At 43.9% G+C, this 26,549-nt stretch overlaps 1 protein-coding gene across 1 annotated transcript in view; it reads left to right on the forward strand.

The window, feature by feature from the left end:
* Positions 1-706: 706 nt before the first annotated feature.
* Positions 707-26,549, forward strand: part of GNA14 (G protein subunit alpha 14) — a 194,572-nt gene continuing 168,729 nt past the window's right edge. Inside the window, exon 1 of the mRNA XM_027105653.1 lies at positions 707-2,246. Within this exon, the coding sequence (XP_026961454.1) occupies positions 2,123-2,246 (124 nt within the window). The 5' untranslated portion in view covers positions 707-2,122. The remainder of the gene's footprint in view (positions 2,247-26,549) is intronic.

Below are 26,549 nucleotides of genomic sequence, written 5' to 3' on the forward strand. Positions count from 1 at the left end.
TAGAGTTATTCCAGTTAACTTGGGAGTTCAAATTTGCCCTAATTTTAATCATTTAAAAAGTACTAATAATTATGACGCAATTATTAATTTGAGAAGCCAAGAGGTCTTATTCTCAAATTGTAAATGAATGTAAGAGCTAAGAGAGATGTGACTAAATGGCTAAGATCATGTCCAGAAGCTTTCCTGTAGGGGTCGCTGTTACTGTCAATTTATGCCTGCAAGGCAACTAAAATAATTATGCATTTAAGAATGTAAGCACATGCATTTTTAATGCCTGATTCCTCTACATTCCCTAAACTGTAAAGTAAATAATAAGACCTTGCAGCCAGATAGCATCCTAATGCCAAGTTCTTTATATAATGACATATACCACTCTCTCCACTCAATATGCTCCTCAGTTTGAATTGAAATATATGCTACTCCTAAGAAAGGCACTTAGGCTTCTATTAATAGAGGAAGCATTAGCTAATTGCCTAACGCCATAAAGTGTTTACGTGGCACATGCTGACTTGACGAGAAGGAAAAAAAAAACATTCATTGCTGTGGACGACGGGATCCCCTCCCTCCACCTTCACTTTTCTGCTTTTCCCGCGAAACTCTTTGCCCTCTGCCTCAAAATGTACACAGAAGACAAAATCAGATGTTGTTAATACGCATTCTGTTGTGCCACTTGAGTACAAAGAGGTGCTTTTTAATTTTTAAGTTTTTATGAATGCAGCTCAAACGTGATCCCCACGTTCCAGGAGCCAGGCCAATGTGGCTGTGCGGACACAGCTTTGCGAGACGGCTATCAGGCTTCAGGGCTGGGGCAGGGACCATGCCAGGGGCTGCTGGAAACGGGTCAGCCCTCTTTACAAAGGAGGAGTCTTTCCCATCGTAAAATGCAAAGTAGCCAGCCGTTTTCCATTCCTCACGTCCTCAACCCTCCTCGTCCGGCGGGTTACGAAGGGGCCGGGAGTATATTTACCCTCCGCTCTCTCACTTCTCTTATTTAACTGAACCCAGGGGCAGCTGCTTTTGAGTGCAGCGCCAGCCGGCTCAGGCCCAGCCCCACCTTGCAGGCAGACTGCCGAGCTGACCAAGGGCTTTGGCCGAGCCGGCGCTGTGCTGCGGCGTCCGGGAAGCGGAAGGAGCCCGTCTAGGAAACCGCGGTGTGCGTCGTGCTGAGGCTGGCGCGAGAGGCTCAATTTCAGGTCGGCAGAGCTCAACCTCGCCGCCCGCGGGCTGCGTCGCGCTGCGGACGCTGGGCTCGGCTCCTCTCGCAGCTGGGAGGAGTTGAGGCTGCGAGTTGGCGAACCTCACTCACCTGTCGGAACCTGGCTCCAGACGGGGAGCTGGGCCTGGCGGCCCCTCGGCCCACCGTCTTCCCCGCGCCGGGACGCCACGGCCAGGGAGAAAGGTGTGGGGGCCGCTCTCCGAAACTCGAGACGCCTGGGCTCCGCGCCCCAGCTCCCTGCTCACCTCTTTCGCCCCCAGGCGCCCTCGGCTTGGCGTGCCCCGAAGGCCAGCTTGGGCAGACGCCAGGGCTGCGGGTTCGAGAAGCTCCGCCTCCTTCTGCCACTTAGAACCACGGGGGCCTCCAGGAACTTTTCCATTCGGTCTTAGGCGGCGATCACTGCTGAGGTTTTCCGAACTTTGTAGGAAAGGGCCAGCCAAGGACCTCTGCCTCCATCCCACGCCTTGCCTGCCACCTGCCTGGGACACCGCCAGGCCGGGAGTTCCCGCTCCCCACCGCCCCCGGCAGCGACGCCCCAACTTTTCACGAGCGGTCTGCGCTCCCTGTCACGCTCCTGTGCCAAGGGCCGCGCTGATCTTCCGGGGGCCGGCAACGCTGTCTCCCCCGGCTCGCCCTCCTCCTCCCCTGAGCGAGCTTGGGGCTGGGTGAGCCCAGAGCTGCGGTGCACTTGAGCTTTCCCAGAGCTCCAAATTCGCTCCCGCCCCGGAGCCGACCCTTCGAGGAGGGATTGAGCCGTAGTGGTCCCGGCCTTATACTCCGAAATTCGAGTCGGCCCCCCAGTCTTTTCCCATCGACCTCGGGTGCTGTCGCGGACCGGCTGGGTGAGCGGCCGGCGGAGCGTCCGGGCCCTGGAAACGGCGTAGCCCGTCGGGGGCTGCGCGCACCATGGCTGGCTGCTGCTGCCTGTCCGCGGAGGAGAAGGAGTCGCAGCGCATCAGCGCCGAGATCGAGCGGCAGCTTCGCCGGGACAAGAAGGACGCGCGCCGCGAGCTCAAGCTGCTGCTGCTGGGTGAGTGGCTGCGTCTCCCAGACCCCTGAGCGCCGAGTGTTTCCCTCCGGGCCGCTTCCCTCGCGTGCGACCCGCCTGGAGGACCTGGAGCCGAGCGGGGTGCAGCGCAGCTTCCTCCCCTCCCCAGGGGCTCGCGGATGGCAGCAAGTTGGGCCCAGTCCTTTGCACCTCCAGCTGGGAGGCATTCTCAGGCACCCCCTTTCTTACCTCCAAACTAGGGCTGAGGTGTAACATTCGACCCCTGTCTGCTTTCCCCGTTGTGCTTTGCCTCTCTCCCTAAAGCCTCATCCACCCCACCCCTCGGCCCCCAGCGTCGTACAGCCTCTGCAGAACCGTATCTTGGATGTTGGGGATCGGTGGTGGGGAGCTGCTTGATCCCCATCTTGGGTTCAGCGCTAGCTCTGCCCCCTGCGCTCTCAGGTCTAAACAAGCACGCGGGACCGAGAGCTTACGAAGTGTGGAACTGCGCTAAGTTCTTGGCATCACCGCGCAGTGATGCGAGCAGGTGATTTCTCCGTTTGAGAATTAAAAACGGAGGACGGAAAGTTGGCGAACTTTTCCTGACTGAGGAAAGGAAGGCACAGCAGATAGCGGGTCGGTCGTCGGGGTGAAGCCCAAGCCTTTTAACCACTGTCCCGCCTGCCTCCCGGGGGTCCCTTTGGGGAGGCCTGTTTGCCGAAGGCCCACACCTGCCTAGCTCAGATCCGCTCAGCGTGTGCTCGTATGCTCGTTCCTAGGGTTGGGACTCCGCTGCCCCAGCGGCTGGCTAGTTCTTCGTCGGGTTATTTTGGCCTCCGCACAGGCCTAGGTGGGACGCCCACTTTCAAAACCGTTAAGAGAATGTTAAGGTTTGCCCCAGATATGCCATAGGGCAGGGTCCCTTCTCTTCTGACGTTATAGAACCCTGTTCAGTCCATTTGCTGTTTGAGGAATATTTACCTTTTCCTTCTTTCAGACCAGGGTAGCAGCTATCATATCTCCCTAGAGAGCTGCAAATATTTAACTTTTTCTTTCATCTCTTCCAGACAGGAATCCTCTCTTATACCAGTTTATTCATCTTTAAGGAGTCACCCTCCCAAATAGCTTCAAGGAAAGAAAAGTCCATTTAGCTAGAAAAAAATAGAGAAGGCTTTTTGTCAGTTTTACCTTCAGACCTGGGCAAGGGAACCCCTGTGTAATTATTCCCTGGGTTTAGGAGGGCAGGGTCTGCCCTTCCCCAGGTTGTGCCCTTCCCCACTGGGCTAGTGTCTGCAGGTGGACCGGACTGCCCACCCAGAGTCCACACTGCCCACTGCACCCCAGACCCCCATTGAAATAGGGAATTCAAAGACCCCAAGCCTGCCCTGTGCAAGTAGGGGGAGCAGACCCCCTCCCTGAGGAGTGCCTAATGAGGCAGCTGTACTGGGGTTGTGGAAGAGCCTGGAAATGTGGGCTGAGGGCCTACAGGTGTGCCCAAGAGGCCTTCCTGGAGGAGAGATGGAGCCTGGGTGGGGAAGGGAAGGGATTCTGTCCATTGGCTGGGGCTGCCCTCTCCCACCTGGCCCAGAACTCTGAGGGGTCTGAGAATTCTAATTGTACCTGGCCTTCCAGGTTGTTATAAAGCTGCATATGTCAAGGAAGGAGGATTCTGTGACAGTCTGCTGGAGGACAGCAATTTCAAGTAATTATGTGGGCCCTCATCGTCCTCTTGCCCCGGGCCCCCCAGAGGTTAGGGGCGGGCCTGGCTTTAGCTGCATACTTCTTCTTTTCAAGGACGGGCTGAACCCTCTATCATTGTGAAATACTCTGATCTGTGTCAGTGTGTGAAGTTCAGTGTCTGGAATATACCAGGAGCTTGACAAATGAAAATTCAACAGTAAGCTGAGCCACTCTGGTGATTCTTATCACCATTCAGGTGATAAGCCTGTTCCGAGTAAAAGGCTTGGATTTACTCACGCTCAGACTAGGGTAGGAATGTTTGTAGGTATGTTTTCCCTGGAAGTCATACTTAATCCAGGTAATTAGAATCCTTCTTTGTACCCGCCAGGCCCTTGCCCCTCTCAGCACTGCCTGACCTTCCAGGATCCCCCTTTTCATCGTGCCCAGCTGTGACTAGCACACAGTCTCAGTGCTAGTCACTCAGAAACTGTTAGAAAGTTTCCATACCACATGGAATTGTCTACACTCCCAAGGATGGACTTTGAAACCTCTGGTTACTCTGTAAGGGAGCAGGTCATACTTGCATTTCTTAAGATAGAGGAGGAGGAGGTGATGCCCAAGATAAAGGAATCAGGGAATGCTGCTTTGTCTAAAGTCCTGCAATTTAATTAAAAAAAAATAAAACACCTGAGCCTCTATAATGGGTGCATTAGATGATCTGCTGCCTGGATACCTCAGGTGAAAACTCTGTTTTGCAAATGGGAATTGAGGATCCTGTGTGGAGCATGGAATGACCTGAAAGGCCACCAACTCTTTGACAAGGAAGCATGTTGTTGCAACTAAATGATTTGAGGATGTTTCCAAAGTGCATTCAGTGGGGCAGTATCCCGTTTGTGCATAATAAAAGCATGGGTCAGTGTCCGCAGGGAAAGATAAAAATTGCTGTCTGTTTGGGGCTGGTATTCGCAAGATGTCAGCGTGGTGCTCTCTCAGTGGAAGGAGATGGGGGAAATAAAGGAGACCTGAATTTAGTAGAAAGAAATTCCTTATCAGTTCTTCAGATAAAAGTAGGACAAAAGAGTTCTGATAAGAGCCCTGATGAGCACCACTCAGTATAGGAAGAAAGTGTGGACAATAGCAATTAAATGGGGAGAAATGTGATCTTTTATTGGTTCTTGGTGTGGAATGAGGCTTGGGAAAGTGTTGCTTGTTAATTGGGTTGAGGGTCGCCAGCAACTCTGATGGCTTAATTTTGGATGCAGACCCCATCTTGGAACTGTCTGGAAGGAATGTGTACTGGGGAATTGGTATTTAACTTATGCTGGTATAGGGATTAATAATGTAGGTTATGAGGCCTGACTGCCTGGGTTCAAGCCCTGCCTCTACCCTTTGTTAATTGTGGACTAACTTCTCTCGGCTCTGTCTGGCAGTGGTAAGTGGCAGCTAGCATCACACTGTTTTTGAGCATTTTTAGCCACCAGTGAGGTGTCATTTCCATTTTAGTTGACCAGTTGTAGGTCTCTAGCAGTTTGTGTAAGTTGTCCTGGTCGTGCTTTAACAAAAATGTTTCACCTTGGGTTTGCCTTACTGTTTTCTGAACCTTAAGCTGACTTTAAAATCTTATTCTCCTTACACTAAAACGTTGAAAAATCTGAGTCCCCCAAAGTTTTATTGCATTGGTTATAACAAAATTCCATTGTAGAACTCACTGTCATGTTCCTGGGCTGGAAGTCTATTAGAGGGAATGGCGTAGACAGTGTGGGTTTCTCGGTAGAAACTGACAGAATTTTCTTGCTTTGTGAGGAGAGGGAGCAAAATGGTGAATATGCACATGTTCCTTCCTCTTGGCTTTGTTCAATCCAGAGTGCCAGGCACTGCACCGGATTTGCGCAGTGGTTCCTGTGTCCCACCCCCATCGCTTTTGGAGCACCTTCTTCTGGCATAACTACATGCCCCAGGCTCACCTCGTACCGCTCTGCCCAGTCCAGGAATAAGACATTTCACTGCAGGGCCTTGATCACTTTTAGTAGAGAACTGCACCCTTTCTTCTAAGATGTTTAAGCCACTTGAAACAAAGATATCAAGTCCCCTAATTCAAATCAAATCACTGGTACAGTATCTAAGCACCTGAAGAACCACATCTCTAAAGCACTGAGTCAGAGGATGAAAATTTTGAGGCTGTGCTGCTGTGAGCAGATTTAAAATGGAAAAATCTACCAGTGAAGTTTGATGAAAAACAATGTAAAAAGAAAAAAGGCTTGGCCCTCAAAGGTTTTCTTTTTTGTAAAAGATTAAAAAAAAAAAAAAGATGGCTTCTAGTCTGTATCACCTTTTTATTTTCTTTTTTTCTGTGATACCTGAATCACAAGAGAAAAGTGTCCTTGTAAGAAGCCCCATGTGTGGCGTTGCAGGGAGGGAGATGGCTGGATTGAGAAGGCAGACAGAGAGGGGTGTCAGCAAGTCAGTGTAGCCAAGCTATTGTGTTACTAAAGGCAGAGATTGAAATTCAGGCAAAAGAGGGACTTTATTGGAAGGATTCTTACCAGGGCCTCTCATGAAATGAAAAGGATCAAATAGTAAAAAGCGGGAAAGCAAGTGCCAGGGCGTTCCTGGGGCCCTTCTCCACGGCCACCAACATGACTTGGCTCCGTCTCCTTTGGAGCTCTAGAGCCCCCGGGCCTTTCTTGTCCCTGTGAGAGAGCCTGCGGCCCCGTGTGGGTGAGGGTGCAGCTCCTGGATCAATCACTTTTGTCTGGGAGACACACAGCACAGACGTGGCTTCATCTAAATACAGGTGGCCTGGGGCCCGGCTCCCTGCAAGGGCAGCAGCCACTGCTGCAAACACTGCCCAAGGAATCAGAAGCGTACCAGCCGAAATCCCAGGGCTCTGAAAGTGGAAAGCACGGCAGGACCCTCTGCAGAGCCCCGCTTTCATTGCAGCAGTTGGCTGCTGGGTAAATTAATGGCTTATCACATTAGGCGGGGTTCTTGGTTGCAGACCATTTAAGCCGAAGAATAATTTGTTGGCGGGGAAGCAGGAAGCTCATAGACTTGATAGGGATTGGAGAGCAGGCTAAGCCAAAGGGCAGGATCCAAGGTAGTCTTGACGTTGGGGTCAGACCAGACTGCCAGGCACACAGCCAGAGACGCGTCACCCCGAGCCGAGAGTCGCCGAGGCTGCCCTGGACGCTTACCTCCACGTGAGAGCCGCAAATGACTGTCTCCTGCTACTCTGTCACTTTTCAAAACCTCGGGCCATCTGATTGTGCCCATCTGCCAGAGAGCTGGGGGGAGAGGCAGGAAGGTATAGTGGTGAGAGCGTGCTCTCTGGAGCCAGCCTTTGTGAGTGTAAAATCTAGGCAAGAAATCGTTCCCATTGTGCTGCTAACCCCCGTCTGGGCTCGGTTACAAGGTCACTGATAGAAGTAGCACACAGTTCCCAGAAAGGTATGGAGATAGGACAGTCAACAACATGAAGTCCCTGCTGGTGCCCCTTCTCAGCAGGCACCGGATGTGTGGTCATAACTTAGAATCTTTTTTTTTTTAAATTTATTTATTTTTGTCTGCGTTGGGTCCTTGTTGCTGCGTGCGGGCTTTCTCTAGTTGTGGTGAGCGGGGACCACTCCTCGCTGCAGTGCGTGGACTCTTCACCACTGCGGCCTCTCCCTTTGCAGAGCATGGGCTCTAGGCGTGCGGGCCTCAGCAGTTGTGGCTCACGGGCTCAGTAGTTGTGGTACACGGGCCTAGTTGCTCCGCGGCATGTGGGATCTTCCCAGACCAGGGCTCGAACCCGTGTCCCCCACATTGGTAGGCTGATTCTTAACCACTGCGCCACCAGGGAAGCCCCATAACTTAGAATCTTGAAGGGAACAGCACGTTAAGGCTCTGGAAACCTGAGTGTTTTGTTTTGTTTTTGTTTTGGTGGAGGTAGCCCCTGAGTAGTGGGTATATGACCATGAGCAAGACATTCCCTTTTGAACCCTAGGATCCTCACCTGTAAAATGAAAGGCTTGGATCAGGTGACCTCTGAGGTCTTTTCCATTCTGTCATCAGATGGTTTACACCAGTGGTTCTCAAAGTGTGTTCCCAGGACCAGCAGTGTCAGCACTGGGAACTTGTTGGAAATACAAAGTCTCAGTCCCCATCATGTCCTTCTGAACCAAATTCTGGAGTGGGGCCCCCCCGCAGGCTGTATGTTAATAAGGCCTCCAGGTGACCCTGATATACATAAGTTGGAGAACCTGTTTTATAGCATTAGCCTGCAGCTCAGGACTGGCCAGCCTCTGCTTGCTGCCCTAGGCTCTAAGGCAGATATCCTTCTCTTTCAGCGGATATCTAGGAGGCCCCTAGGATCAACCTGCCTAGCGGATGCTCTGTTTCTTGAAGTTGAAGCAATCTTTCCCTCACCAACTTGATGAAGGGTCTTCAGCGTGTGAGCTGGGTAATCTGTAGCGACTGTTTAGCCTTTGTCCTCAGGTGCCGGGTTGCTGGGCAAAGAGGAAGAGCAGGCACGCATGTATGTACGTCTTACCTTGACAAGAGTCCTTACAAAAGCAACAGTGTGCATTTGCGTGGACCCTTGCACTTTGATGTACAACTCCAAAAGTTGTGCTCCTATAAATTGCAATGGTTTTATGGCCAATAACCATTAAGTAGTTACCTTTCCAGTATGGACTAAGTGGTGCGGAGGAAACATATTTTAGCGTGAGCCACCATATATCAGTCTGCTCTTTGAAAGTTCACCCTCTGTGGAACATTGGCTGGTATTTCCATCCAAAGGGTAATATTCCTGGTTCTCAAGTTTTGTTTTCTTTCCTAAGTAACTGATACATTCTCATGTTTTGTACTTTTTTAATGAATGAGAGGAAAAGAGAACATTTATCTTTTATTATTTTGTCTGAAAGGCATCTTTTGTATGGTCAGTCAGTTGTCAGTGACCCACAGATGATTAACTATGCCATTGCTGTCTTGAACCTGCCATGAATAACACCTTCATTTTGAGTAACTCATCCCCAGGATGCTTTTCTGTTGCTCAGCTACTATGTAATTGGGAAATATAAGCTAATTGTATTACTAAACAAAATGAGATAAATGAAGGTGATAAATCATTTGCAGAATCATCATCTAATGTACCTAGTGGTCTAAATCCTAGTTGTCCGAGTCAATGCCACTCAAAAAGTAGTTGTGGGTCCCGGGCCAGTGTGCATGTAAGACAAGTACAGAAATCAAGAATAAGCATCTAGAAACTTTTATAGCAATTTCACATTGCTGTGGCATCAGAGGGTATTTTTATTGTATTTCATTGATGTAACAGTCTGCAACTGAATGGGAAAAATTTAAAAACTGGTCCCTTACCACAGAGTTTGAGAAACACAAGTGCAAACTTTTATGGGTGGAGTGGCAAAGGTCCAGAGGACTGGAGAGACTCAGCAGATGTCACAGGGCTTGTAGTCAGTAGCTAACTGACAGTAAGCCATAGTGAGGAGTCCAGTCTCTTAGTTGCCAGCCCATTCTTTCATTAAGTCACCGAGTCTTCATATTGAATTTCATTTCTAAGGCAACATCAATTCTAAGATATGCCATTAATTTGAAAACAGATTTTCATTTACTATACTGTAGGAAATATACACATCAATGCAAAGGCATCTTGACCTTGAAAATGTTAATTTATGTGGCAATAAATCTTGAAATCAAGGATATAAGATTATGTTTTTCTCTTTTTTTCCCTCTAATAGTACACATTTAAAATGAAGCAAAACTGCCCCGATTATTGACAAAGAATTCAATTTCGTAAAACTGATTAAGTGCTGAAATTAGATTGGAAAAGAAGCCTCTGTCATATTGCCATCAGCCCACTGAGTTCAAGTAATCTTATGCTATGAAACTCTAAAAAGAGTTGCTTCCTAGATTAGTGGGACTTTTATATATAAAGAAGTTTAAGAAGAAAATTAGAGCAACAAAATGTTGTGAGAGCACCGATATATGCTACTGTTTGCTCCAGTGTCTGAATAATTGTGGATGGGCCACATCCAGGCAATTGGTTGAGTCTAGGAAGAGTTTCACATGAGACCTTGAACTCTATGGTGGCTTTGTTCACCACTGAACCCGCAATGTTGAGCACAGAGCCTAGCTTAAACACTGGTTGAATAAATATGTTTCTCTGTCTCTATAGTGGTTTCCATGAAATACCAGATGAGTAGTGTGAATTTCTTACAGGAGCTGGACGCCTCTGTTGTTTGGGGCACTGTAGGAACATTCATGGAAGGAAGACAAACCTGGTTTGGGCCTTGAAGAAAGGAAAATTAGAAAATTCCAGAATTGGTTTGTTTTTTACGTGTATAAGATCTGGGCTAATTACTCATTTTGAATGTGCTTATACCTGGATTAGTGGTGTCAGAATAAGAAAATTGAGCTCGGATCCTAGAAGTGAAATGATATTTGGCAAAATATATTCTTTGTACTTCTTTCCTAGTAATGGTACTTGATAAGATTTTGATATGTAAACAGAACTATAGTTGAGACATTTGCTAATTGTTCTTCGCTATTGCTTTATTCTGAAATAATTTGAAAAAAATCATAGTTCATCTTGGTCTTTATGTAATTTTTGTAAATATCTAGTAGTTCTGTCTGTATTTAAGAGTTAGACTTCATGATTTTGGAGACCCATCTCACACTTAATTTTATGAATATGAAATTTGGAAGCTCTAAAAGAATCATTCATTACAATGACTTAAATCCTCTGAAGCTTAAGACCTAGTTTGATGTGTTAAGAGCCACACCATACCTGACCAAATTTCATAGGAAAATGACCTCTTTCTGTGCAGCTGGCAGAAGTAAGCATCTGATATTGCACTAAGTGGGGATATTTGAAGTGGCAAGACATTATGTGCTTCACATATAAATATGTTGGTTTGTTGAGATAAATCTTTGTAATTGGTGTTATTTAAAACAGTGGTCTTCAGATTTTGTAATTTTGAGTTTGTTTTTAAAAATTTGGGAAAGTAAACAAAATGGGACTATCCATTTGAAAAATTTACCAAGTGAGAATGTTAAAAATATTTTAGTATATTCCTCTAAAAAGCAATTTAAACGGTGATATTAGACACATTTAACAACTCCTTTCTTAACATGTCCAAAATGGAACACATTGAACCAACCTGAAGGGTCTTCACTTTACCTCTCCCTGATTCATGCGTTTCCACCTATCTTTCTTATCTCAACAAATGGTACCCCTGACCACCCGTGTGCTCAAACCAGAATCCAGAGAGTCTTTCTTGATCTTTCTTCTACTACACCTAACACTAGAAATGGAATAATAATAATAAAACATTAACATGTGTACATCCCATCATCATTCTGGGCACTTGAAATGAATGATCTCATTTGTTTCTCTCTGTGCTTGGAGGTGCAGTGACTATTGTCCTTCCCATTCTACAGATGAGGAAACTGAGGCTCCAAAGCAAGGTTCACCAGCCAGGGTAGAACCAGGGTTCGAACCCAGAGAGTCTGACTCCAGAGCCCTGGTTCTGAATCATGGTCCTGTTTCTGTCTCCCAGAACCAACATCTCACCCAAATGTACTTCAAGAGGCCAAATCCCCACTGTGCCCACTTCTTGCCATTGTATTTGCCCCAACTCTTGTCTGGATTACTTCATCCTCTACTGCTCCCTAGCCCTGAGTCCTTTCTCCATGCTGCAGCCAGAGTGACCTTTTAAAAATGTAAATTGGATTCTTGTTTTCCCACTCAAAACCTTTCTATGTCTTCCCATTGCCTTTGGATGCAAATCTAAAATCTGTGCGCGGCCCGTGAGACCTTCTACCCATCCCCTGCCACCCCTCTGCCATTATTCCCTGGGATCACTCACTTCTGGCTGTAGAGCCTCCTTTTAGGACCTTTAGTGGGCCAAGTGCTTCCTTTTTAGATGTCTGCACATGCCAGTCATCTGCCTTCAACATGAGTCCTTACTAGTCTTCTAGCTAACTGCTACTCCTTTTCAGAAGGCATCTTAAATATCCCTTCCTCCTGGAAGCCTTCACTGACTCCCTGATCCAGAATAAGTCCCCCCAGAGTATTCTCCCGTAGCCCATTCTATATTTCTTTTTTAAAATGGTAGTCATCATGGTTCGAAACTCTGTTTCTAATATGGTTCTTTTCATCTTCCCCGCTAGACTCTATATCTGCTGAGTGTAGGGATTATTAGAACCAGTGAGTCCTCAAGATCTTGTATAGTGCCTGGTTCTTCCAGAAACATCTGCTGAATGAAAAAATGTATTGCCATTTAGTATCAATATAATTGCATAAATGAAAGGATATTTTAACTTCAAATAGTGGAAAGGGCTTATTCTTAATAGACGATACTTTAAATTGGATAAATAAATATTTATGACTCACTATTTGTTCATATTAAACTTTCACTTTTGGACTGATGAAAACTTTGTTACATACTGACATTGGATTGTGGGCCGATGTTCTGGAACCGAGGATTTATTGCATGCGTCTTATTTGTTTCCTAAGTTTTCATATTTTCTTATGCACAAAAGTGAAAAATTAAGTTAAAAATTTTTTAACTTAAAGAGTGGCATATTTGTACCAAAGACTGCTAGCAGTCTCCTGCATATCTTCTTTTCTCCTTCCTTCTGTAGTAAGGTAATATCTTGACACATGACCCGGAGGTAAAGACTGTATTTCTCAGTTTGCCTGCTGCTGGTGTGGTCATTTGACTAAGTTCATAGCCCATGGGATATAAACTGTAGTCATATAGGCGATTTCTGAGTTGTGACCTTAAAAGGAAAGGGGCCTCCTTCCCTTCTAGAGAAGAATGCTGATTTGGTGGTAGCAGTTAGAGCAACCATCTTTTCCCCATGAGATGGAAGTTGGGTGTTGAGGATGAAAAAGCAACACGGTAGAAAAGGCCTGTATCCCTGATACTATGAAGGTGCCATACTAGCCCTGAGCTAGGAACAATGGGACCCTTTTTCAATAGCAGCTAAACTGGTATCCTAGCTAATAAAATATTATACATTCTGTTGTTTTTTTTTTTTTAAAGAAGATGTTGGGGGTAGGAGTTTATTAATTAATTTATTTTTGCTGTGTTGGGTCTTCGTTTCTGTGCCTGGGCTTTCTCTAGTTGTGCAAGCGCGGGCCACTTTTCATCGCGGTGCACAGGTTTCTCACTATCACGACCTCTCTTGTTGCGGAGCACAGGCTCCAGACGCGCAGGCTCAGTAGTTGTGGCTCACGAGCCTAGTTGCTCCACGGCATGTGGGATCCTCCCAGACCAGGGCTCGAACCCATGTCCCCTGCATTAGCAGACAGATTCTCAACCACTGCGCCACCAGGGAAGCCCCATACATTCTGTTTTGCACTCAGCTTTTAAACTCCCGATATATCTGGGGGTTCTTTCCCAATCATATGCAATTCTAAGGCAGAAAAGTCAGAATGTAATATGTTTGTGGGAGGGGTGTCTAATATCCAACATGATGAGGATCTTGGCTGGAAGTCAATACCATATCTGGGTCTCTCATTCTCTGGACATTCTAGTGATATATGACATACTTGTATTTTCTGCAGTTGACTTTTCAGATACTTTATAGGAGGTTTTTTTTTTTTGCGAGCAAATAAACATTTGAAGCTGTTTGTTTTACTTGATATTGAGTTTGTCAAGGTTGAGAAATATAAAAGCCTAGTTTTCCTAAGCCTTTAATGTCCATTTTAATTTTTAAAAACCTCATAATTTTTTAATAAAAATAACTATGCCTTTCACTTAATTCTTTGGTTAGTTTTTAATTTACTACTAAGTTAACTCTACTTATTAATTCGGTGAAGTAAATAATTAAATTTCCCTTAAACACTTAAAAACCTATTAACACATTTAAAAAACCTGAGTGTCCTCAAATATATCAACGCACTGACAAAGCTGGCAAGAAAAAGCTAAGCATTTAAGTGGCTCCAGTGATCTCATAAACCTAAAGTTCTAGATTAAATTAATCTTATTCTTTTAAACAGTCAAATACTGTTTTCTAAATGTAATAAAATAAAATACTATTCTTAAGTGTAATCAAATCAAATAATAATCTATACTATTAAGTCCTGTAAATTAATCACAACTCTAATATTCAGATTACTTTGTATCAGATTAAATGCTTTAAATGACAGCATCAAAAAAAATTCAGTGCTGCTCATGATTATCATACCTATTCTTAAATTTAACTTGAGCATTATTACTGTATATTTGATTCGTTCCTTTTTTTTTCTCTTTTTAAATTTATTTAATTTATTTTATTTTTGGCTGCCTTGGGTCTTCGCTGCTGTTCGTGGGCTTTTCTCCAGTTGCGGTGAGCAGGGGCTACTCTTTGTTGCGGTGCGCAGGCCTCTCGTTGTGGTGGCCTCCCTTGTTGGGGAGCACGGGCTCCAGGCACGCGGGCTTCAGTAGTTGTGGCATGCGGGCTCTAGAGCACAGGCTCAGTAGCTCAGCGGTTGCGGCGCACGGGCTTAGCCGCTCTGCCACACGTGGAATCCTCCCGGACCAGGGCTCGAACCTGCGTCCCCTGCATTGGCAGGCAGATTCTTAACCACTGTGCCACCAGGGAAGCCCTTGATTTGTTTCTTATTCCTTCACCTTTTGTGGCTTGCAAAGTTCAACCCAACCAAGAAGATGTACAGTCTCAGCCTAAAAATCAGCCACCAGGGAAGTCCCTACTGTCACTGAACTTTAAAGAAGAAAAACTTAGATCTCAGATTCAAGAGATGAGAGCTATCAGGTTGTTTCTTAAAGCTTGTCTATATTCTGCTTTTGATATTCTGTGTTTGAACATATCAGTCTAATATTGTTTATACGTTTCTTTCCTTTCAATAGAAACACTAAGCTATTTAAGAATGAGTTAATTCACCCTATTTCATCCTGTTCTTTAAATATAAAGCCCTTGTCACAAACCATAAGCCTACCCAAACCTCTACCAACTGTAAGCCTTCAAAGCAAGTGTTTGGGTTTAAATGCTTCTTCTTGGTCTAAAAGTTGACTGAATCACCCCCTTTAATATCTTCTCTCTGCCTTTGTATTTGTCACTGTGGAATTGCAGACTGACTACAGGTAGCTGATGGGTGAGGAACCTGCTGGAACTTTCCCTGACCATTTTCAAATTACCGTTCATTTAGGGTAATGAGGAAGTCTTTCTGCCTTGCCTCAGTTAATTTGTGTCTGTGTTTGAGGATAGACTGGTGGAAGAAATGTGGAGGAGGCTTTGGTTTATTTGACATAAGCTCATCAGAATAGGATTGGACACTAAAGGTAGTGACTATCAATTAGGCATGGCCCCAGTGAAGCCAATTTGTGTGTACACATACACACACAAATACACACATACCACCACCACCACAACTACCACCAGAGAATTTGCATTTACAAGGCAATTTGAATTTGCCCTTAGGAGAATTAAACCAATTTTATCTGCAATGTAATTATATCTTGGTGCAAACCAGAAAATGGCAAAATTTATTATCCAACAAAAGTATATTCATTTGTCTAAAGTGTTCATTTTGAGCATCTAAAATTTCTGTTTAAAGTCACCTTGCTCTTTAAGGAGAATCATACTGGTCAAAACAGAAAGGGTTTTGTTTTTAATTATTATGATTCACAAAACTCAAAGAATACCTTAATTTATATTATGACATCTGGTAGAGCAATAATTAGAAATATTATTTCTGATTTGTATTTTTTCCAGAATTGTAAACAGTTCCTTATTTCATCTGATAATCACCTGTTTAATGAATTGCTTTTCCCTTTAATACTTTTCACCTTTCGACTACCTGAAAAAGCTGGTTGTTGTCTAAATGCTTGTGGATGAATTGCCAGAAATCTTTGGTGTAGGTCCCAGAATGGCTTCTATTTTGCAGTGTGACCCTGGGCAAGTCATAAAGGCCTAGAGGCTCCTCAATGGTAAAATGAAGAGGCTGGATTCAGCAGCTCTGAGTTCCTGTGGTAACTCTTCAGCCATAGTGGAAGTGTTACCTTGATCACTCGGGGCAGAAACTGTGTGTGTGTGTGTGTGTGTGTGTGTGTGCGCGTGTGTGTGTTTAGTGCCTGCCTTCAGCATAACTGAGGAAATAGTAGCTGGTTGCTGTTTGCCTGGGTGACAAGTGACAGAAATAGAATTCTTCATATTCCTTTGTTCTCTGTGTTTGTATTTTCAAGTAACATGAGACTTTACATATGCGTTAATCTCAGGATATCAGAACAGGTTTGTCAGGGACAGAAATGTATTGAATTGGTAATCTAACTGGAACTTCTGATTGTAGAAATATCTGTTGACATAAAAATGACTCCTGGGGGGGGTGGGTGAAATGGGTCCAAAGGTATAAGCTTCTAGGCATAAGATAAGTCATGGGGATGTAGTGTACAAATAAATAAACAAACAAATAAGTAAATAAATTAAAATGACTCCTGAACTAACACTATTTGTCATTAGCCAAAAACTTTCTAGCCTTCAATTTACTCTAAAGCATAGGAACATTTAATAATAATAATGGCAGTAAACTTATATAACACTGTTTATATGTCAAAAATGATTATAAGGGTTTTATATCTATGAATTCATTTCATCCTTACAAGTTATTGAAGCATGCAGTATACTTTGTCCATTTTACTGATGAGGAAACTGAGGGTAAAGAATGATTAAATGAGTTTCCCAAAGTCACTCACTACTAGATGTGAAGCTGGGATTTGATTGACCAGGCAGTTTGATTCCAGGGGCTCCTTACTTTTCTTATGGCTCTTCTCTTCTCCTGAATCACCCTAAAGAATCACCTGAAGAATCACTGTAGGACACCCATGGTTGGATTAGGCAGTGGAAGGAAGTCCAAGTGGAGGCAGAGGTCTGGCACGCGATTCTGGGTCTTCCATTACAGTGCAGTAATGTACTTGCTTTGCAAAGCAAGTGCAACTTGCTTTGGGCAAGTCATCTAATCTCGCCAGTGGTCTGTAATGGAATAGAATGTGAATTGCAAATGTGAGCCACACATGTATCAATAACTTACAATTTTCAAGTAGTCACATTTTTTTAAAAGTAAAAAGAAACAGGCAAAATTAATTTTACTAATATATATGTATTATATATATGTTTTTTTGTCATTTAATCTAATACGCCAAAATATAGTCATTCAACATGTAGCCGATAAAATGTATCAATAAGATATATTCTTTTTTTTATATTAAATCTTTGAAACCTGCTGTATATTTTACACTTACAGCACATCTCAATTCAGATTATCCACACATTGTGTTCAATGACCCCATATGGCTAGTGGCTACCCTATGGGGTCATTGAACGGTTAATATGTGGATAATATGGGACAGCACAGCTCTGAACCCTTGGGAGCTCCTGTAAAATGAGACCATGGTGATGGATGATCACTAAAACCTCAGCTCTGAAATTCTAGGAATCTATGATGAGAAACACCTGTACCACTTAAGCTGCTTACCGCGAGATGACTTGTTTCTTCCCTGCTTAAGTAGCATGGAGAATGCATTCTAAGATAGAGAATTTTTTTCACCGTTGGATTCTTAAGACTCACAAAGGAAGTATAATGTCAAGATAGCGTGTACATACCAAAGAAGGATTTTCAAAAAGTAACTGTGCTTTAGTGGGTAAAAAAAATAATAAAAGTCAATTATTGATATTTTCGCCGCAAATGTCTGGAAGCTTGCTGTCATCCAGGTCCTGTTCCAGGCCTCTGGGACTGAGAAGAGAACAATTTGAAGCCTCTGCTCTCTTGGTGCTTACACTGTAGTGAGACAATAAATAGATACGTGGGACGATTTTAAGTTAGGCAAGTACCATGAAGAAAAATAAAGCAGAATAAGGGGTTAGAGAGTGGAGACCTGGGGGATCAGTGGGTCTAGTTTTGAAAGGAAGACTTCTCTGAGGAGGTGACTGTTGAGGGGAGATTGGGTTGAGAGATGGGACAATCTGCGTGAAGACCCAGAGAACAGGGACCAGGGAGTGACAGAGTGTTCTAGGCGGGGAGACAGCCTGAGGTGGAAATGGGCTCAGTGGGTTTGAGGAAGAGCTGAAGGCATTGAGTTGAGTGAGAGAGAGGACAACAGGAAGCATGGTTGGGAAGCAGCGTTTTGGATTTCAACTTAAGTGCTGTGAGAGGCCAAGGGAGAGCAGTGATTAGCAGAGAGAGAGGTGATTTGATTGTCTTTTTAAAAAGAACACTTGGACTTCCGGACAGAGAGTAGACTGTATCTGGTAAGAGTAGAAGCAGGAGGACCAATCAGGAATCTATGGAATTGTTGAGGTGATCTGTCATGGTGACTTGCCTGGCATAGGAATGATGGAGGTTGACTGAATTGGTTAGATTTCGTATGTGTGTTGAGGGTAGAGTTGATTGGAAGTGTTAATCAATGGCCCAGGGGTATCCAAGGACAGAATCAGATGATCCCTGGGCTTTTGGCTTGACCGACCCAGCCAGTGGCAATGCCATTTACTGAGGTGGCTGAGAGTAAGTAAGGGGAAGATGGGTTTGGCAGCAGGGAGGGGGACAGAGAATCAGTAGTTTTGGTTGTAGACATTTTCAGAGTGATGTCTACATATGAATGTAGACATCAGGATTAAAATTGAGGCTAGAGAGATCCTCTTCATCTTAGATATCTGGAGAGAGGATTTTGCTCTGACACAGGGAGCTGGAAGTAGAGTTACTGCTTCATCTGGGCACTGACTCTAATTTTTTCCCCAGGATAAGGATGAGGCCTTGATGATGCTTAGCTCTGGATAGTGATATGCGTAACAGGGCCGGGGATCATGACTTAGATAAAGAAGTATTTTCCTTTTATTGCTGCAGGTCTTGGTTCTGTGCTTGGGCAAGAGCTGTAACCAGCAATAATAATCAGATGCTGAGCATGCTTGCCGGTACAAGGTGTTAATATTGAAATATTCCTGTACCAACTGGTAAATAGCCATTGGCCTGAGTGCTCAGTCCTCTTTTTTTTTTTTTTTTTTTGTGGTATGCGGGCCTCTCACTGTTGTGGCCTCTCCCATTGTGGAGCACAGGCTCTGGACGCACAGGCTCAGTGGCCATGGCTCACGGGCCCAGCCGCTCCGCGGCACGTGGGATCCTCCCAGACCGGGGCACGAACCCGTGTCGCCATGATCGGCAGGTGGACTCGCAAGCATTGCGCCACCGGGGAAGCCCGCTCAGTCCTCCTGATGTTGTCACCCTAGCCATCAGGGCCTCACCTCTGGAATATTCCACATCTCCCTGTACTTAGCAACTAATAAGTAATGCCTCACACAGTGATTAGCTTCCTTGGCTCCATTCCAGCCACTAGAGTGGGCCAGCATCTGTTCTGATTGGTCAGCGCCCACGCCACGCCATAAGCATTGTTAAATATTTTGAGTATAGCGCATGGTTCTACCCCTGGGTAGGCCATGACCAAGCCATGTGAAGTTAGGAAGAGTCACCTTCATGGACCAGTCTCTTGCAAATAATTCAGGATGTTGATGTCCTTGATCTCTTGCATGAATTACGTTTCCATTCTACCTTACTATTCCATGAACACTGCACAACACGTTTTACAATAACCATTGTCTGGGTTGACAAGGCCTGACGTGCTTTACTTACATCCCAGCATGAATACTACAGTGGGCACACTCTGTCTTGTCTTACCCTGTGGCCAAGAACTATGAGATTTCAGACAGACCCTTTAATCGTTTATTTCACATTTGTACCATAAACCAAACTTATCTTGGTTCCAAGACCAGGATAAAAAATATCTGAGTTACCACATTGAAACAAGAGAAGATCTTGTTCTTTCCTTTTGACTCCACGTTATCTTTTATACTTTGAGCTGTCTCTGATAAAGAATGAAAACAAAAGCAAAACTGATGATTCTGTTGTACTTTGAGGGCTTGCATGCAAAATGAAGCCTTAGATATGATAAAATTCTTCACTCATAATTTAACTAAATATATATATACACACATATATAAAAAATGGTATATATAATGTGCAATAATTTTTATGTATAATTTATATATAATAATATATAATTTTACATCATTTTCCACCACCAACATTGAGTTCGGGGATGTTCTGAGTACAGACCGTGCATGATGATAAACAGGTTGGTGAAGGGACTTGGGTTGAGGGAGAGTGTGGACTCAGCTCCTTCTTGGTCATCCTGTTCTGAAGGAGGGTCCCGTCTCCTTAGAGACCTGGATGAAGGTCTACAGCTGGATGAAGCACATGCTGAGGGCTTGGTGAGGGAAGGGCCAAAAGTGCTGTTTCCTGAGGGCTGGGCTTGGGAAAGTTTTCCTGGAGGTAAGAGAACTGATCAGGACCTTGCCATGTCGGAGGTACTTAAATAAGGAGACAAAGAGAGAAGGCACTTGCCATATTCTAGACCATAAATAAGTGTTTCTTAAGATTGATTTCCCTTTAATGGCTTAAAAGCCATTCTCTCCAGACATCCCAATTAACTTGGGATAATTTCTGAGAAGTGCTGGGAGAGTTCTCTAAAAGTTAATGGCTAATTTGGAGACTGATGGACTCAAGCGGCCATCACATTTGTTACTGGGTCGAGGTTCGATGATGGTGCTCCAGGCACATTTGTTTCAGCCACAAATCCATTTGCCTTAATTCCACAGGCAGTAGAGAACTTTCTCTGTGCCAAGAACTGTGGGTACAGAGAAGAGTAAGATTGACAAATGTTAAGTGGATTTTTGGTTAAATTAGACTTTTCACCCCCACCCCCACCCCTGCTCCGGTCTTTCCAAGTTTATGACCATTTAGGAGGCAAGCTGGCTTCCGCTGCTTTAAATGCTTTTGGCATTTACAGTAAATTATGATTGTGGGAGTATTTGCAATCTACCACCGCTGGCTCTTTCTTTGAGGACAAGACTTTTTTACTAGGTCAGCCAGTAGCTCTCCCTGGGAGCATCTAGCATCTAGCTCTCCCGAGAAAATGCTAAGAAGCAAGGCAGACCAAGTTGATGTATAATACAGAACTGAAGTGGGGAAGAGGAAAGACAGAGAAAAACCATGGGCTGTATGGCAGGGGGCTTTTTGGGAGGGAGGTTTCAGTTTAGGAGGATTTCAGAGAACATTTTCTGTGTGGAAGATATTCAGAGGAACAGTGATGAGAGAACATTTTGAAAATTAACAATATACCTCCCCTTTGGCACTTTATAAAGGTTCAGAAAGAATTGGAAAATAAAACAGGTATTAGTTGCCTCACTGTGTTTATGTGAATGTGACACAATGTCAAAACTGAGCTGCCTGGGGCCCCAGGACTTTTTGAGGAAATTCACTGAAAAAACAAAGACGTGGGGCTCTGACCCAGATGTCCCAAGAACTGAGGACCCAGAGTAGTTTGGGCGACCCCTGTGTGACAGTGACACTGAGATGGATGGGACATATGTCTAATTTTGGTCATTGCAATGTGGGTGGATGTGATGTGCACTATTTCCGTGTATTAATTGGGACATTAGGAGATACTTTTTTTAAAGTCATTAGAGGGAAATCCATCTTAAGGGAGGTTTATTTACAGTTTTCTCTCTTTTTCTGCTTAGGCGAGTATCACCTATTCGGCAGTAGTAAATCTGGCGCATAAAAAGACCTCCCATTCACAATCCTCTTTATTTCCTATAGTCATCTTTGAAGCCATTAGTTGCAGAGTGTATGGCTACAAGATAAACAGTGCCTTGTGACCTGAGTTACCACTTAGAGGAAAGCTGCTCAACCACGAGCACCTGCGTTAGACTTCGTATGCATGAGTAAAAACTAAATGTCATTGTGTCAAGTCACTGAGATTATGGGATTTTTTTGTTGCTGTTGTTACTGCAACAGAGCCTAGCCTACTGTGACTAATACCCTCTATTTCCAAGTGGGAAGTACAGCAGTAACCTCTCTGCTACTCTCACTGACTAACCACTCTACTAGCTGCTGTTTCTTTCCGCACACTGTGGGAGAAACAGCTGCTTATCCTAGTGAATATATTCCTCTCATCTTCAATGTGTTTCACAACAGGATTAAACTATTAACGATGCTGCTTTGGCAACCGGAAAAGGAGATAAAGTATTGGGAACAATTTAGTGGCAAATCATCAGCGCATACCAGATTATGGTAGAATTTTCCTGAAGCCAGTTCAGATTCTACAAGTTTAGCTTATGAATGAGCGAGTCTTTGTCTTCCTTTCTTTTGCCCTGTGTCTTCGTATTTGTTTGCATTTTAGATTTTGGTATTTGCTTTTTAGTTTTATTTATTTGTTTCCCATTTTTCCTGGTTTCCGACTCAAAGAACATGAGAATCCTTGTGGAGATATTTGGGAGATAGGGATAGTGGTTGGAGCTACCTACCCTCCCAGGTTAGTAGGAATGATGTCTGGAACAGGATCTTGGGGGAAAACCTTTTCCATGGTTGTCTCACTTTGACTACCTGCTAGTCATGGTCTTTTGGTGAAGATTTTGATTTTGGTTCTTTGAATGAGTATGATCTTACTTTTTCTTTCCTGTCAGAGGCAAATTGGTAGACTGTGGAAGAACTCAGTTTTTGGTGTCTATATTCCAATTGTCACTTACTGTCTATGTGACCCTTAATAAGTAACTTGAAGTTTTAGGACTCTATTTACTTTCTTATTTGTAAAATTAAAAAATATATATGTATTTAGCATAGCTTCTGGTTTATTATGTCCATTAAATAATAACTCTTGTTGATATTATTATCAGTGAGAATATTACCTGTTGTTTCCTCTCTAGCTTTTTCTTATGTTGATGTTTTTTAAGTTGTAGCCTTGATCATAGGTCTTCGTATTTTGCGTTTTGGGGGCACGTGAAGTTTAGAAGCTTCCAGATTATGAGAGCATTCTGAGTAGATTTGTGTCCACAATGGCAGCTCAGTGTAGAAATCTAAAGGATAAATGCTGTTTGGATTACTCAAAATAGTCTTTTCCATTTTTAACTTCAGCAGGCTGTGTTGGGTACATCAAGAAGGACAAGTTACTAAAATCCACCAGTTGCAGAAAAATGAGTTATAATTTTCATTGCCTTGTCTTTGCTTCCTTCTTTTTCTCTGGAGATCACGTGTGTGTGTGCAAGAGAGGGGCTGGAAAGGGGGCAGTACAAAGGAGGACCATTAAAGCCAAGGGAGATTCATTGTCCGAAATCTGTTTTCCACCTCCATGGCCATTCTCGGGAGGTAATTTCTCACGGACCTCTCCTGTTTCTGAATGTCTTGGAAGCAAGGCACTAACTGTCCTTTCCTTGGACTTTCTTTTCAAGGATGTTGGTATAACGGTCTTGAAAGATAGTGTCTTTCTGCAGAGTAAAGGGCAGGCCTGCTTACTGCCCACTCAGAAAGATTCAGGTTTCCTAAGCTCAGAGTTCCTCTCCTGTAATGAAACCACAGAGCTTTCAGGCATCCATCTGGGCCCGTCCACATAGCTCCCTTGGGATGTTGGGGCAGAAGAACTGATACCAATATTCTGGTGCTTATGCTTCTTTCAATGCTTTTTGTAATAAAGCCCTTTGTCTCTGACCCTGGAGTTTCATGCCTTCTCCCAGCATCTGTGAAAACTGTGGCAGGCTAACTTGCTAACTTGCAGTAGGGTAAAATCCCACACCCTTCTTAGTTCTTGACAGCCACCACTGTAGTCCCAGTCTTCTAGCTGCCTTAAAACCACTTGAGGATAAAGCAAACAAACAAACAAACAAAAAATAACCACTTGAGAATAAGGCAGAGTAAAACAAATGTAACTGGATCTAAGCCCTGAGCCATGCGGTTCGTTCTGAGTGTGTCTTTATCCACTTACTTCTTACTCTTCTGCTCCTCCTTTCCTCCTAATTCTGCATTATTAAGTCTCCAGTTTGACAAGGGCAAAATCATCCTTGAAGGATGAGGGAGGAGAAAATGCTTAGGGAGTGAAACCAGAATCCTTTTTAACACAAGTGAGAGGGGGAGAATGGGTGGCATTCAGATGTTAATCCTCTCTGTCCCATTACAAGCAAGAGTCCAGTCTTCTTAAATCTCACAAATATTTCCAATAGATGATTATTGTTTTTCTTTGCTCTGGTCTATAATATTATAACAGAATTATGTATCACAAGTAGTTTATTTGGTTGCCTGCTCTTGATCAAACTCATATAACTATTGGCAGTAATGAATAAATGGCCTTTTTAGCTTTAAGTTTGTGAGTGTAGAGGAGCATGTTATAGACTGCATGGCTGTGTGCCCCCTCCCCTGCCACACCCAATTCATATGTTGAAGCCATAATCCCCAGTGGGATGGCATTAGGAGATGAGCCTTTGGGAGGTTAAATAGAGGTAGATGAGGTCATGAGAATGGGGCCCTGGTCTAGTGAGATTAGTGCCCTTATAAAGAGACACTAGAGAGCTTGTTCTCCATCTGTCTGTCTGTCTCTCTGTCCCCCATGTGACGATACAGTGAGAAGGCAGCCATCTACAAGGTAGAAAGAGAGCTCTTGCCGGGAACCAAATTGACCAGGACCTCCCAGCCTCCAGAACCATGAGAAGTAAATTTCACCCAGTTGTTTAAGCCACCCAGTGTGGTATTTTGTTATGGCAGCCCTAAGAACTGAATATAGAACAGGAAGCAGGCATTGAAGAGACGTTAAACAGTCAGAAAATTTCGTGAGGGTCTTTGGAGTTGGTCTCCCTGGGAAACCTTCTGGTTTTCCCAGCCATTCTTTATACCAGGTTCAGGTGTGTGAGGCTCAGATGATGTTAATCTGCATTAAGATACGTCTGAACAAGTTTGGCCCAGTGTGCCCTCCTCAAGAACCTTCACTATGCCATATCAACTCCCATACATACTTACTTGAATCATCTGCCTCAGACAGTGCTTCTATCAAGCCACTCTCCCTGCTCATTGATTTTTAGTGGTTTCTGTTTGTAGGATTCTTCAGTAATCACTTATTATTCTGATTTCTTACTAGCGCCTTCCCAGCATGTCACTTGATACCTCTGTCTGTATGAGCTAGTGATTAATTTGAAATTCTCTTATTCTACTTCTGTGGTAACCTTTCCTTTCTTTTATTATCGTAGACTTTTGACCTTGAAAGAATCTCAAATAATTCCATGCAAATCCATTGTTTTCCAGATAAGGAAAGGAAATTGTTTTAGCTTGAGCTGCTATAACAAAACACCATAGGCTGGGTGGCTGAAATAATGGACATTTATTTCTCAGGCTTCTGGAGGCTGGGAAGTCCAAGATCATGGTGCCAGCATGGTTGAGTTCTGGTGAGAACCCTCTTCCTGGCTTGCAGATGGCTGCCTTCTTGCTATATCCTCACATAGCAGAGAGAGGACGTTCTGGTATCTCTTCTTAGAAGGACACTAATCCCATCATGGGGACTTCACACTCATGGCCTTGTCTAAACCTAATTACCTGTCAAATGCCCCACCTCCAGTAACTGTCACATTGGGGGTTAGAGATTCAACATAGGAATTTTAGGGACACACAGACATTTAATCCAAAACAGAAGGCTTAGGGAAGTTGAAGCTTTTGAGCCATACAGCATTTTTCCTGTCTCAACATCTACTCAGAAAATGACTCCTCCATGAACTCTAACTAATTAAGCCCTTTATAGCCCATTTGATGGCAGCATTTATGCAGCAATTCTCTTTTGAGCTTCGCTAAGACACAGTGGGTATGCTAATATGCAGGAGACACAGCATCTGAAAACAGAGATCTCAGTTTTGATATTCATTATACTTGTTTTAATGATAATGGCCATCTACCTCCTGAAAAGAAGGGGGCTATGCATATTAATGAAAAAAGAATTCAAGAGGTTGATATTCTGATTTTGCATCATCACAGGAGACTATTTATTAACTAGTTCCAAAAATAACAACCAGCATAATGCGTTTATAGGGAGAAATGTTGCTTGACTTCAAAGAGATTTGTACATATGTGTACTAGAAAGATTTAGTAAGAATGAGATTTTTTTATCCTGGTAACAAGAAAATTCCTTTCTCAGAATGTAGTTTTTGGTTGGAGATAGCCTTTTTTTTCCTTTTTAGAAAACAATGGCTTTTAATTGTTGGTGATTTATCCACATCAGTGATATATTGCCTTCTCCTGGGTCAAGGCCTTAAAAAGAGAGAATAGTTTTCTTCCTTTTTTGGAGAATAATGAAGCACTTACAGTGTTTCTGTTTCATTTCACGGCTGCCCACCCACCAAAGAATCTAGCTCATCTTGCTCTGGCAAACGTTTCCTGAATTACTTCATTGTTTGAATGGCTCCCCCTGCCACCACCCCGCCACACCATTAACAGGAAAGGGAGATGTCTCTCAACAGAGTGTATTAAACCTACCGAGACTTGCTCTTTGCCAATGGATAGTCTTCTATCTAGTTTTGTTTTGGAATGGAAAAATAATGCTGCTTATGATAGGATCCGAGGACTTGGAAGGAATTTAGAAATCGTATAGTTCAACTTCATTATTTCAAGCTGAGGTTACTGGGACCACGAGAAGAAACTTGCTAATTAGTAAAGCATCAGAACTAGAACCAAGAGTCCTTGGCTTCCAGCTCAGTGTGGTTTCTGACCCATGATAGTGGCCTCTTTTCTCATTGGATGGGTCTTTGTCAGCTGTATTTCATCCTGGTCCGTGATAAGTGACAAACAAAAGAGCAACTCTCTTGGCA

Source organism: Aethalodelphis obliquidens, unplaced genomic scaffold, assembly GCF_003676395.1.
Source record: "Aethalodelphis obliquidens isolate GAN/ISIS:26980383/991018 unplaced genomic scaffold, ASM367639v1 scaffold7, whole genome shotgun sequence".
Lineage (NCBI taxonomy): Eukaryota > Metazoa > Chordata > Mammalia > Artiodactyla > Delphinidae > Aethalodelphis > Aethalodelphis obliquidens.